Source organism: Micropterus dolomieu, linkage group LG10, assembly GCF_021292245.1.
Source record: "Micropterus dolomieu isolate WLL.071019.BEF.003 ecotype Adirondacks linkage group LG10, ASM2129224v1, whole genome shotgun sequence".
NCBI lineage: Eukaryota > Metazoa > Chordata > Actinopteri > Centrarchiformes > Centrarchidae > Micropterus > Micropterus dolomieu.
In genome coordinates, this window is record NC_060159.1 from 28860153 (window position 1) to 28873725 (window position 13573).

General features: G+C 46.1%; 2 protein-coding genes across 12 annotated transcripts in view; one reads left to right on the forward strand and one right to left on the reverse strand.

The window, feature by feature from the left end:
• Positions 1 to 9944, reverse strand: part of LOC123977334 (lysophospholipid acyltransferase 2-like) — a 22634-nt gene extending 12690 nt beyond the window's left edge. The window contains exon 1 of the mRNA XM_046059929.1: positions 9744 to 9944. Within this exon, the coding sequence (XP_045915885.1) occupies positions 9744 to 9833 (90 nt within the window). The 5' untranslated portion in view covers positions 9834 to 9944. The remainder of the gene's footprint in view (positions 1 to 9743) is intronic.
• A 920-nt stretch (positions 9945 to 10864) lies between these two features.
• The window catches only part of cep43 (centrosomal protein 43), a 28976-nt gene continuing 26267 nt past the window's right edge, over positions 10865 to 13573 (forward strand). For 3 of the 11 annotated variants that reach the window (XM_046059933.1, XM_046059934.1, XM_046059937.1), the window contains exons 1-3: positions 10867 to 11047; positions 11953 to 12006; positions 12085 to 12139. In XM_046059933.1, the coding sequence (XP_045915889.1) occupies positions 10964 to 11047; positions 11953 to 12006; positions 12085 to 12139 (193 nt within the window). In that variant the 5' untranslated portion in view covers positions 10867 to 10963. Of the gene's footprint in view, positions 11048 to 11952; positions 12007 to 12084; positions 12140 to 13573 lie in introns of all 11 variants that reach the window. The other 8 variants (XM_046059932.1, XM_046059940.1, XM_046059939.1 and 5 more) reach the window with 6 other exon arrangements.

Here is a 13573-nt window from a genome sequence, read left to right on the forward strand (position 1 = left end):
GTTAACAGTAGTTTGTGTTAGCAGTGGTTAGTGTTAACAGTAGTTTGTGTTAGCAGTAGTTTGTGTTAGCAGTAGTGTTGTTAGTGTTAGCAGTGGTTAGTGTTAGCAGTGGTTAGTGTTAGCAGTGGTTGGTGTTAGCAGTGGATAGTGTTAACAGTAGTTTGTGTTAGCAGTAGTGTTGTTAGTGTTAGCAGTGGTTAGTGTTAACAGTAGTTTGTGTTAGCAGTAGTGTTGTTAGTGTTAGCAGTGGTTAGTGTTAACAGTAGTTTGTGTTAGCAGTGGTTAGTGTTAACAGTAGTTTGTGTTAGCAGTAGTTTGTGTTAGCAGTAGTGTTGTTAGTGTCAGCAGTGGTTAGTGTTAGCAGTGGTTGGAGTTAGCAGTGGATAGTGTTAACAGTAGTTTGTGTTAGCAGTGGTTAGTGTTAGCAGTGGTTGGTGTTAGCAGTAGTGTTGTTAGTGTTAGCAGTGGTTATTGTTAACAGTAGTTTGTGTTAGCAGTAGTTAGTGTTAGGAGTGGTTAGTGTTAGCAGTGGTTATTGTTAACAGTAGTTTGTGTTAGCAGTGGTTAGTGTTAGCAGTGGTTAGTGTTAGCAGTGGATAGTGTTAACAGTAGTTTGTGTTAGCAGTAGTGTTGTTAGTGTTAGCAGTGGTTAGTGTTAACAGTAGTTTGTGTTAGCAGTGGTTAGTGTTAACAGTAGTTTGTGTTAGCAGTAGTTTGTGTTAGCAGTAGTGTTGTTAGTGTTAGCAGTGGTTAGTGTTAGCAGTGGTTGGTGTTAGCAGTGGATAGTGTTAACAGTAGTTTGTGTTAGCAGTGGTTAGTGTTAGCAGTGGATAGTGTTAACAGTAGTTTGTGTTAGCAGTAGTGTTGTTAGTGTTAGCAGTGGTTAGTGTTAACAGTAGTTTGTGTTAGCAGTAGTGTTGTTAGTGTTAGCAGTGGTTAGTGTTAACAGTAGTTTGTGTTAGCAGTGGTTAGTGTTAACAGTAGTTTGTGTTAGCAGTAGTTTGTGTTAGCAGTAGTGTTGTTAGTGTTAGCAGTGGTTAGTGTTAGCAGTGGTTAGTGTTAGCAGTGGTTGGTGTTAGCAGTGGATAGTGTTAACAGTAGTTTGTGTTAGCAGTGGTTAGTGTTAGCAGTGGTTATTGTTAACAGTAGTTTGTGTTAGCAGTAGTGTTGTTAGTGTCAGCAGTGGTTAGTGTTAGCAGTGGTTGGAGTTAGCAGTGGATAGTGTTAACAGTAGTTTGTGTTAGCAGTGGTTAGTGTTAGCAGTGGTTGGTGTTAGCAGTAGTGTTGTTAGTGTTAGCAGTGGTTATTGTTAACAGTAGTTTGTGTTAGCAGTAGTTAGTGTTAGGAGTGGTTAGTGTTAGCAGTGGTTATTGTTAACAGTAGTTTGTGTTAGCAGTGGTGTTGTTAGTCTCAGCAGTGGTTAGTGTTAGCAGTGGTTAGTGTTAGCAGTGGATAGTGTTAACAGTAGTTTGTGTTAGCAGTGGTTAGTGTTAGCAGTGGATAGTGTTAACAGTAGTTTGTGTTAGCAGTGGTTAGTGTTAGCAGTGGTTAGTGTTAGCAGTGGTTGGTGGTAGCAGTGGTTAGTGTTAGCAGTGGATAGTGTTAACAGTAGTTTGTGTTAGCAGTGGTTAGTGTTAGCAGTGGATAGTGGTAACAGTAGTTTGTGTTAGCAGTAGTGTTGTTAGTGTTAGCAGTGGTTAGTGTCAGCAGTGGTTAGTGTTAGCAGTGGTTGGTGTTAGCAGTGGATAGTGTTAACAGTAGTTTGTGTTAGCAGTGGATAGTGGTAACAGTAGTTAGTGTTAGCAGTGGTTAGTGTTAGCAGTGGTTAGTGTTAGCAGTGGTTAGTGTTAGCAGTGGATAGTGTTAACAGTAGTTTGTGTTAGCAGTAGTGTTGTTAGTGTTAGCAGAGGATAGTGTTAACAGTAGTTAGTGTTAGCAGTGGTTAGTGTTAGCAGTGGTTAGTGTTAGCAGTGGATAGTGTTAACAGTAGTTTGTGTTAGCAGTAGTGTTGTTAGTGTTAGCAGTGGTTGGTGTTAGCAGTGGATAGTGTTAACAGTAGTTTGTTTTAGCAGTAGTGTTGTTAGTGTTAGCAGTGGTTGGTGTTAGCAGTGGATAGTGTTAGCAGTGGTTGGTGTTAACAGTAGTTTGTGTTAGCAGTAGTGTTGTTAGTGTTAGCAGTGGATAGTGTTAACAGTAGTTTGTGTCTAAATGACTACAGGCCCGTCGCCCTGACATCTGTAGTCATGAAGTCCTTTGAAAGACTGGTGTTGGCCCATCAGAAGGACATTACAGGCCCCCTGTTGGACCCCCTGCAGTTTGCCTACAGGGCTTACAGACATATGCAAGGATCCTGTTCGTGGACTTCAGCTCATCCTCAGCAGCAACCTCACCCAGCTCACTGTACCAGCCTCCACCTTTGTCAGTGGATCACAGACTTCCTGACTGACAGGATTCAGCAGGTGAGGCTGGGGAACATAACATCCAGCACCCGGACTATCAGCACTGGCGCCCCCCAGGGGTGTGCACTCTCCCCCCTGCTCTCCCTCTACACCAACGACTGCACCTCACCCATCTGTCAAACTCCTGAAGAGAGACTACAACCTACAGTCAGGACTGTAGAAAAGATCATCGGTGCCAACCTGCCCTCCATTCAGGACTTTACAGAGTCAGGAAACAGGCAGGAAGCATCACTGCAGATCCATCTCACCCCGGACACAACCTGTTCCAGCTCCTCCCCTCTGGTTGGCGTTACAGAGCACTGTACGCTAAAACCAAGAGACACAGAAGCAGTTTCTTCCCACAAGCCATCACTCTGATGAACAGCTGACTCACAGTGTCAGGAACCTGTTGACTCCCACTCTAACAGTCACCTGGATATTTTACTACTTACTAGAAACTGAGTAGCTGCTCATATTGTACACACTGTATACATCCACCTACCTCATGTAGTACTGATACTGCATAATTACTGCACAAAGATATTTATTGATTCCAGCATCCTTTGCACTGTTTCACTACTGTTGTTGCACTAAATGTTGTTTGTTTGTTTTTGTGTATGAACACCAATAAAAGTGATTCTGATTCTGAAAGTGAATACAATTTTTGAGGTACTTGTACTATCTCCATTTTCTGCTACATATATAAGACAATTCCAAAGTCAGCCTACTATCACCTGAAGAATATATCAAGGATTAAAGGACTCAGCAGGACCTGGAAAAACTTATCCATGCATTTATCTTCAGTCGACTCGACTACTGTAACAGCGTCCTTACAGGGCTCCCTAAGAAATCCATCAGACAGCTGCAGCTGATTCAGAACGCTGCTGCTCGAGTCCTCACTAAGACCAAAAAGGTGGATCACATCACTCCAGTTCTGAGGTCTTTACACTGGCTTCCTGTCTGTCTGCTGTGGGTTTACAAAGCACTGAATGGTTTCTGAACCATCCAGACCTCTCAGGTGGTCTGGAATCAGGTCTGCTTTCTGTCCCCAGAGTCAAAACCAAACCTGGAGAAGCAGCATTCAGTTTTTATGGTCCGTTTATCTGGAACAAACTCCCAGAAAACTGCAGGTCTGCTGAAACAGTCAGTTCTTTTAAATGAAGACTGACTTTTCTTTTTACCGCTGCCTTTAACTAAATCAAATGTGAGGCTGTGGATTAATGTCGTACACTGCACTGTGACTGTTTCTATTTCCTATTTAACTCTTTAAAATGTATTTTATCCTGTTTTATTTTCTATTTCACCCTTTTAAAAAGTATATTTGAATGTGTTTCTCTGTTGCGTTAGTTTTATGTAAAGCACTTTGAATTGCCGTGTGGTTGAAATGTGCTGTACAAATAAAGTTGTCTCGCTTTATACTTTATTTTTACTTTATACTAATTCACCTCATCTCAGAGGGAAATACTTTTTGCTGCTCTACATTTATCTCGTTAGCTTTAGTTACTCTGCTGATTCAGATTATTACTACCTAATTTAATAAATTATGATGGAATATTACAGATTAAACAACCCAGCATGAACACGTCAATAATTATAATCCAGTAATGTATTCTGCATAATGAGTACTTCTACTGTTGGTACTTTCAGAATGTTTGATGCTAATACCTGTGTACTTGTACTTCAGTGAGATTTTGAATGCAGGATTTTTTGTAACACTGTGGTATTAGTACGTTCACAGAGTGCGAGCTCCGGCAGGACGTCAGCAGCAGCAAACATCATTATTATTCTCATTATCTGCATCCTGCAGGCGGAGTCTGAAAGCAGAGCCGCCGACCTTCGACACGACTAAGACCAGAAAGAGATGGATGGCGGGCGGAGGGCCTTTATTAGACTCTCGTCCTTGCAGCAGTTTATTACAACCTGGAGGACAAACGTCTTCTTCTTATCAAGCTACATTACTCACATTCTCTCGGGAGGATTCGCGTTTCTAACGTCTGTGTCGGTGGTTTACAGCCGAATGAAGCTCTTTAACCACGTCCAGCAGCACAAACCTGATTTACCACGATTCACTCCTTCAGCTAAAACTTATTTCAGCTTCTCAAATGTTTCTCTTGGTTAAATCACTGAAGCCCGTCTCACTTTATAGGCGTTTGTTTTTTAGCATTTTCTTATTGTGATATAGATGTGTGACACTTCACGTGTTCAGTACTCAGCAATTCACTGATTATTCAAGGACCAATGAATGAACCAGCATGTTGGCTGGTGATTGCTGATTGGTCAGGGCTGGTGAGACGATGGCAAGGCTTCAAACCGGTGGTCCACAAACTAACGGGCAACGTCAGGCCGGCTACGCCCACTTCTTATATAGAGCTCAACAGTGACCCCCCCCCCCCCGTTCATTTAATCCATTGACTTTTCTGAAAATCCTTCTTTAAAGACTTTCAAGCCATGAACCGATCCATCCAGCTACGGTATGAATCAGGACCATAAAACATTTGAATGGGAGCAAAGAGACTAACTGAAAAGGCTCCAGGAACTACTCATCCCAGAAACCTTTGCGAATGATACCTTTTCCAGGGACTTACGACAGTTTAGCTTCTCCTTGAACTGAATCCTTCTCACAGTGTTTCTATAGTTGATATTTGTAGTTTGTGTCGTCGACATTGTTCCTGACTGCAGTCACCGCTCATGTGTCCAGCAGACTGTGGGCAAATAAAACATATTTTTCTTGAAGCAAGGTTGAGCTCATGCAGACTTGTGGCTTCTACAGAAACTATCGCATCTCAGTCTCGTAGCTGGTGGTGCGTCGACATCGGATGGTTACGAAGTTATGGCTCAGATTCCCAGTACAGAATATGAACTCGTCACTGTTGAGCTGTATACCGTCTGTGGTCAGAACATGTCTGACGAGGCTCCGCTAATCACTCATTTTATATGTTTTAAATGAAAGCAGCAGAACCAGATGTGGTCTTTTTTAATCCTACATTACCCACGATGCAGCTAGTCCTCTGACGGTCGTGTGTGAGACTGGGAGCTGCAGAGGTCTCGGCTGAGCGACGCCGAGAGTAAACTTTGACTGACGGGGAAACCCTGTACGCCTCCCGCTCTACTGTCACACCGAGGGCCACGTTAGCCCTTCAATCCTTCGGCTGTGGAGGAACATCTGGCCCGGCGTGCAGCCGCATCACGGAGCACTCTGGGAGGTTCAGGCTCATTTCCTGACGTGAAAGCAAACTAAACGTTATACGAAACATCTGACAACATCTTTTTTATTATTTTCTGACGTCAAAGTTGTAAATTATTGTCACTAAGAGTTTTTTGGGAGTAAGCCAGCCTCCGTCCCTGTAAACCTGCTGATTCCACATCAAAATAAAGGTCTGAATCTAACCATGACCTCTATTTAACTTTCTAAATCCTCCTGTTCACTTTCTGACCCCTTGAACTTTCTCCAGGGGCGGCAGTGCCCTGGGTCCGTCCTGTCAGGCTGAGCCCATCACAGGCAGTGTTGGGTTTCCTTGTTTGGGTTGTGTGGGACTGTGTTGTGTTTCAGACTGACGGCAGCTGAAACGGTGACACCACAGAGTGAGTGTCAGCGTAACATCTGATCCGGGCGGCGCTTGTTGTTCATTAATAATGAACGTGCTGTAAACCGAGCGATCACAGTCTGACGCTCTGACGCCGCTGAGGCGGAGAACACTGATGTTTCCTCCTCGTCTGCTCCCTCAAGCATCGACGGCCTCCGTTAAATAACAGGCGAGACGTTGGAGTTAATTAGAAACTCAGCTGTGACTAATGGGCTCCGGACAGAATGATGGAGGAGCAAAGATCCAACGTTTGGTCCAAAGCAGACTGCAGGCCGGGGTCGGGTTCATCTTCTTATTAAGAGACTAAACTTAGCTTTTACAGAACAAACTGGACTTTGGACCCGGTGTCAGCAGCTGCTCGTTAGTTTAAATGTCACTACACTGACCAGGCTGCAGCTCTCTAACTTGTTCTGAGCTGTTTACAGCCTCTACCTGCAGGTGTAGCTGTTGTTAGCTAGCTGAACCAACTGACACAGCTAACGTTAGCATGATAAGATCAGAGCCGACAGAGCTAATTTACTGTATATCCTCCTCCTCCTGCCTCTCCACAGGGGGGCCCGAGGCTCAGTGCTAGGGCCACTTCTCTTCTCAATTTACACCACCTCACTGGGGCCGATCATTCACTCTCACAGCTTCTCTTACCACTGCTACGCAGACGATACACAACTCTACCTATCCTTCCCGCCAGACAACTCCACCGTCTCTGTGCGGATCGCGGACTGTCTCTCGGACATGTCTGCATGGATGAAGTCTCACCACCTTCAACCAAACCTCTCTAAGACTGAACTCTTGGTCATTCCAGCCAAGCAATCTATCCACCATAACATCAAACTACAAACTGCCTCCTCAACCATCACTCCAAACAAGGTGGTGAGAAACTTCATGATTGATGACCAGCTGTCCTTTTCAGACCATGTTGCTGCTGTCTCTCGGTCGGGCCGCTTTGCTCTATACAACATAAGGAAAATCAGGCCCTACCTCACTCAGTACGCCACCCAGCTTCTGGTACAGGCCATGGTTACCTCTCTGCCCTCCTAGCAGGTCTTCCAGCCTGTGAAACCCTTACAAATGGTTCAGAACTCAGCAGCCTGTCTGTCTTTTCATCGGCACAAAAGTTCCTCTGATAAAACCTCTAGACTCTCACTTCCTGTGCTCTTCTTCTTCTGTCTCCTTACAGGTCTCTTGTGTTAACTCTTGCTTCTTCCCCATGGATGCTGCTAACAGCTATTACTAGTATCTGTTGTCACTTGTAGATCTCTATCTTTACTGATTTAGAGAATGTCTGAGGAGAATTAACGATGTGGATCACCTGATCCAGCAGGATCCTCATCCTTCATCCGCCTCATCAGTGACCGGAGGCCTGGCCCTCAGCCAATCAGAGCACAGAACGTCTACCCGTTACACTGAAAACCACCCAGAGACACACCTGATGAATCAGCTGGTGTTGTGTGATGGTCGGAGCTTTAGCTGTGACTGCTTTAGTTTTTATCATTTCTTATTTTACATTTTCTCTATAATTCCTATTTTATTTAGTGTATTTTTAAAATGATGTAGGCAGAATACATGTTTGTTACAGAGAACCTGGGGCCCCGCATGGTCTGGGGCCCCTGGGCAGGTACCAGACATTCATATAAAAATACTGCATTACAAGTAAAAGTCTCGCATTCATAATTCTATTTAAGTAAAAGTACAGAAGTACTTCCTGTAGTTAAAGTACCGGCAGGAAAAGTACTGGTTGTGCAGTAAAATGTCTCCTATAAAGGCACATTTATACTTCTGAATCTACGCTGTAGTACAGTAAAGTACAGTACAGTGCAGTGCAGTACAGTGCAGTGCAGCGCAGTACAGTGCAGTACAGTGCAGCACAGTACAGTGCAGCGCAGTACAGTGCAGTAAAGTACAGCGCAGTACAGTGCAGCGCAGTACAGTACAGTACAGTACAGTGCAGTACAGCGCAGTACAGTACAGTGCAGTAAAGTACAGCGCAGTACAGCGCAGTACAGTGCAGCGCAGTACAGTACAGCGCAGTACAGTACAGTGCAGTAAAGTACAGTGCAGTGCAGTAAAGTACAGCGCAGTACAGCGCAGTACAGTGCAGCGCAGTACAGTACAGCGCAGTACAGTACAGTGCAGTAAAGTACAGTGCAGTGCAGTACAGTACAGCGCAGTACAGTACAGCGCAGTACAGTACAGTATATACATGCTTTATATACTGCTAGCTAGTTTATTCAAGAGGTTCCCAACCAAGCGCCAACCTATGTCCGTCCATTTTAACATTCATTCCTTAAAACGTGCTACTAGCTATTTTAAAGCTACTAGTGCTTATTTATTAGTTACTAGTAACAGCTGATTAGATAGTAGTACTTCATTTTTAGGTTACTAATAACTATTTATTAGTGACAATAATTACACATTTTCCCACTGAATCTATGGAGCTCTGCAGTTCAGATATCACTTATTCATTAGTTACTAGTAACTAACTGAATAGTTACTATGAACATTTCCAGTTTACCAGTTATTAATGAATGAATAACCCAATAAATGACTAGTAGAAATGAAAATGTAGTGACTTCTGAATGGGTACTAGTATCTAAATACTATAGTAAAATGGAAGAAGAAGTTAGTAGCAGTAACTAATGAAGAGGTGATATCTGAACTGCAGAGTCCAAAGATTCAATGGCAAAAATTGCAATTACTTATTAGAAACTAAAATAAAGTTACTAGTAACTAGTGGAATATTCATTAATAAGAAAAATGAAGTACTGGTATCTAATAAAAAGTTACTACAGTTTTGGTCTCTACAGCTGATTTCTTCGCGCCGCGGCTGTAAACGGGTGAATTTTTATATAACTCCCAGTTTAAATTATATTACGCTCTCAGCTACGTCCATGCAGTCTATGTTCCCAGCGTAGGGACCGGGCCCCTGCACGGGGTCACAGACAAAACAAAAGGAACAGGAGAGGAGGAGAAAGTTCTGCTCACTGCCTGGACTTTCCTCTGCTGACTGACTTTTAGTGAAATATGGGATCATTTGAACTTTGAACCTGTTTGATAAAGCACTTATTTTATTAGATGATCAAATTATTAGAAGCTGGTAAATGAGCTGTGGCCTCCAGCTGTCCTGGAGGCTAAACAAATATGTTCCTCTGAACTGTGCATAAAGCAGCATTAAATTCCATCTCAGGCTTTGGGCCTATTGATTGTGTCAGATTGAGCTCTGACCGCCCTTTGTCTTTCTGACAGACTAATAATCCAAACACAGGCCTGATGTATATATTTTCTCTGGGGGCCCCTCCTTCAGACAGTAAATTAGGACCCTGTGATCCAGCAGCTGATCACGGACATTACATCAGAGAGCGCGCGCTGCTGTTTCATGTTCCAGGTCTGAATAAAAAGCTCCTCCACAGGCTGCCACCCACTCCTCCTCCTCCTCCTCCTCCTCCACCTCCTCCACCCCGCTCCCTGTGTAGCCCCACTCTGCTCCTCTCTGACTCTGTGTGCACCGATACGAGGCCTCCATCCATCTTGGACCCGCCGTCGTTGCACCGCCCGTCTGATCCGCCTCGCTTCGGCCGTACGTGTCGCATTTACCGCCCTGTGTGCGGGGGGACCAGCGGCCGGTCTCCGCCCCGGAGCCTCGGAGTCCCGGAGCCCCGGAGCCCCGGAGCTCCGGAGCTCCGAGGCCCGGGTGGTGTGGAGCAGACGTCCCGGCGGATCTTACCTGGTCCAGCGGGAGGTTGGTGATCTCGCTGACGGGCTGCAGGAGGCTGGAGCCGGTGCAGGCCGTGGATGGGTTGCCTTCAGCGGCCATGGCTCCGTGTCTGCGGCCGGTCTGCTGCTTCTGTGTCCGGCTGCAGCGGCTCAGAGGCGGCGGCGGAGGCTCCGTGATCTGTGTGTCCTGCTGCTGCTGATGCTCCTTCCTCCTCTTCTTCTTCCTGTTCCTCCTCCTCCTCCTCACCCGCTCTGTCTGTCTCCCCCTCCTCCCTCTGAGCCCCCCCCCTTCCCCCTCACATCCATCTCTGTTGGTCCTTTTTTTATTCCTTTATCCTCCTCCTCTCTCCTTTGTTTCTTCCTCCTCTCTCTCCTTCTGTTCCTCCTCCTCTTCCTCCCAACATAACTTTGTAGTAGTTGGACGGAGTAGGGGACAATGGGCCCCTCCCCCTTTATCCTCTCCCTTTCCCCCTCCCCCTCCTCACTCCTCCTTTTATTCTTGTTCACATGGAGTCTTTTTATTTCATTAATACTCTCAGAGCTTTTAGAGAAAGCTGTTTGTCAGTCAGCTGCTCTCATGTAAATAAACATGAACTCCTTCTCACGTTTTTGATTCCCCAGATAAACAAGGAGCTCAGACCCCGTTTGGGTCCTGGTCCTAAACACAACAACCAGTCCACGTAGTCCCACGTGTCTGATCCTTTGATCAGGAAAACAGAGAAACTTCAACAAAGTGTTCATTTGGATAAATTATTACCATAAATGACTTTAGATATAAAGGACACAGTTTAAATCTTAACATCTTGGAAATGAGTTTAGATCGTGTATATAAATAAATAAATATTGTTTCCTTTGCTCACAGGCGTCACACTCTTTAAAACAGTGGTTCTCAAAGTGGGGTCCGGGGAGCACCAGGGGTCCCTGAGGGGTCCCAGGGGGACTGTTGTTGTAGTTTCACTCACTAATAAAACATCTAAAAGACGAGGTCTTATCAAAGTGGGGTCCGTGGTCTACTTTGTGTCACTTTAGGGGCCCCTGATGTGAAAAAGTCTCAGGACCACTGCGACCCCGTCCTGGCCCACTCCGCCCAGAGGGGGCGGCAGTGTGCGAGCGGACATTCCACCGCAGAAGAAGAAGAAGAAGCAGAAGCAGAAGAAGAAGAAGAAGACTTCCTGCGGTTTGTTTTGTGTCCCGGCAGCTTCAGTTAGCTTCACTTAGCTTCAGTTAAACATGTCAGCCACAGAGGACGACACCGAGCTGCGGGACCTGCTGATCCAGAACCTGGAGAACAGCGGAGTCCTCAACAAGCTCAAGGTCTAGACTCTAAAACCGCCAGTCCAGTCCAGGCTAGGCTAGGCTAGGCTAGGCTAATGTTAGCTACACTGCGATTTTAAACGGGGTTTCAGCCGGAAGTGTCGCTAGCTGTTAGCTGGGAGGCTAATGCTGCGTGAACGTGAAGCTAAATGTTGCTGACGTGATGTTTCTGAAAGAAACGCCGTTTGTGTACAAGTACTCACGCGCTGTACTTCAGTAAAAGTACTAATACCAAGTTAGCACGTTAGCTTCCGGTTCTGCAGACCCTCAGGTCCAGACCAGAAACCGTTTTACCTGCAGCTTCAGATCTGGACCAGAATCATCCGGAGAGGATCCGGTTCATTTAAAACACAGCTGCCAGATTATTAAACTTTCATTCTGTCTGGGGTAAAAATGCAGTTTGTGTTGACCAGCTGTGTTTGAAACGAACCGGATGATTCTGGTCCAGATCTGGATGATACTCTGTGAAAACCTGACTGAAGTAAAAGTACATGAGTATTATGAGTATGATACCAGTTAAATGTTTCTCTGTTCGATCTGATGCTTCTGGATTAATAATCCTGCTGCATTTGAACTCCTTTACGCCCTGCCGGGTAGTTTAATCTGCAGCAGTGCATCATGGTCTATGGGAGCGCCGCGGGTCCTGTGAGAGCCTCCTTTGTGAGGAGGTTTAAAGAGTTTCTTCGGCTGGAGGAGGATTTCCTCGGCACATGAAGGAACTCTTCCTCCTGCAGGTTTTCAGTAAGGCCTGGAGATACGGGGTTTCCCCTGGACAGGAGGGGTTTAGATGCTCAGTGCAGACTCCGCCTCCTGGCGTGGCGCTGAATGTGACGGGGCCGTACTGAGCTGTCATGTGATGTGGCTGTGAGGCCGTAACGGGAGGTAACCTGTCCGTGTTCCTGCAGGCGGAGATGAGGGCGGCGGTGTTCCTGGCGATGGACGAGCAGGACAAACTGGAGGTGAGGGTTACCGTCAGGACGGGAGCCGGCGCCGTCTCTCCGGAGCTCCTGTTAACTTTGTTCTTCATGTTCCTGCAGAACAAAACTCCTCTGATCAACGAGAACCTGAAGAAGAGTCTCCTCAGCAGAGACGGTGAGTCCCTGACCCCCCCCACCGTCTCTCAGGTGTCAGGAGGGGGTGCAGTTCCTGCCTGTCAGCACAGGGTGGAGCTGTGGGGCCGTCAGACACATCCAGCAGAACCTGGGGATCCAGGCTGCAGAGGGTTCTCTGAGGGGTTCTAGTTGGCAGTAGAACCAGCACCTGGGCCCGGGGGGGTGGGGGGGGGGGCGACTTATCTGTTTGCTGACATTTCAGCAGCAGATGAGTTCATTAGTTTGGACGATCTTGGAGCTTTTCTGCCAGTTTCACTCGATCAAACGGCCGACAGACGCCTCAGAGCTCATTCTGAACAACTCGCTTGGTTCCGGTCGGCTGATGTGACAGTTCAGGATTTAGTTCTCGCTAACTTTTCAGGAATCGAAGCGAGAAAACTGCTACAAACTTTTTGAACGTTTGTCGTCATCTTGAACAGCTACAGCGGCCGCAGCCGTGCTGCTTTATGGGTAACAGGCAGTTCAGTTTGAAGGCGAGACAGGAAGAGGTCGTTGGAGCCGCTTGGAACAGCACTCGATGCCTCGCCGTCCTGAGCGGGTCGTGTTGCGCAGACGTGTTGCAGCGGTAAAATCTAAAATTATAGAAGAACAAAGTAAATGATAATAAAGAAATAAGAGAAAAGGTTAAAGCGGGACAGGAAGGAAGAGCTTGGGCCGGGTTCACAGAGCGGCGTCGGACCGGACCGGTCTGCGGTGCTGGACTGCTCCGATGCAACCTGTTCACAGAAACCGAGACCAGAATAGTGAGACCCCTGGCCCCCGGGCTAACTTAGAGTCTGAGATTGGATGTTACCATGGTAACCGGCAGTAACAACCAGTCGCATTACAAACAGCCAGAAAAGGGAAACGGCTCCTGCGGTGTCGTTACCCAGGAAGCTCTCCTGAGTCATGGATCAGCTGTCGCCTCCTCCTGGATCTTCTCCGTACGTCTCTGACGCTCCGCTCAGCGCTCGGGTTGACGCTGTTTCCTGTTTTTTTATCAAACTCTCTGCTAAATGTTCCAAATAAAATCTCCCAGTAATTATTAAACTGCTTCAACAAACACGTTATTTCCACCGGGCCAAACTGCACTGAGCGGCTTATTTTACCCAGAATGCATTGCAGTGTAGTCCTACTTCAGATAGTCAGGGGTATCCTCACAGTACTCTGAATATTCTTACAGTACTCTGCGTATCCTCACAGTACTCTGAATATTCTTACAGTACTCTGCGTATCCTCACAGTACTCTGAATATTCTTACAGTACTCTGCGTATCCTCACAGTACTCTGCGTATCCTCACAGTACTCTGCGTATCCTCACAGTACTCTGCGTATCTTCACAGTACTCTGCGTATCCTCACAGTACTCTGAATATTCTTACAGTACTCTGCGTATCCTCACAGTACTCTGAATATTCTCACAGTACTCTGCGTAT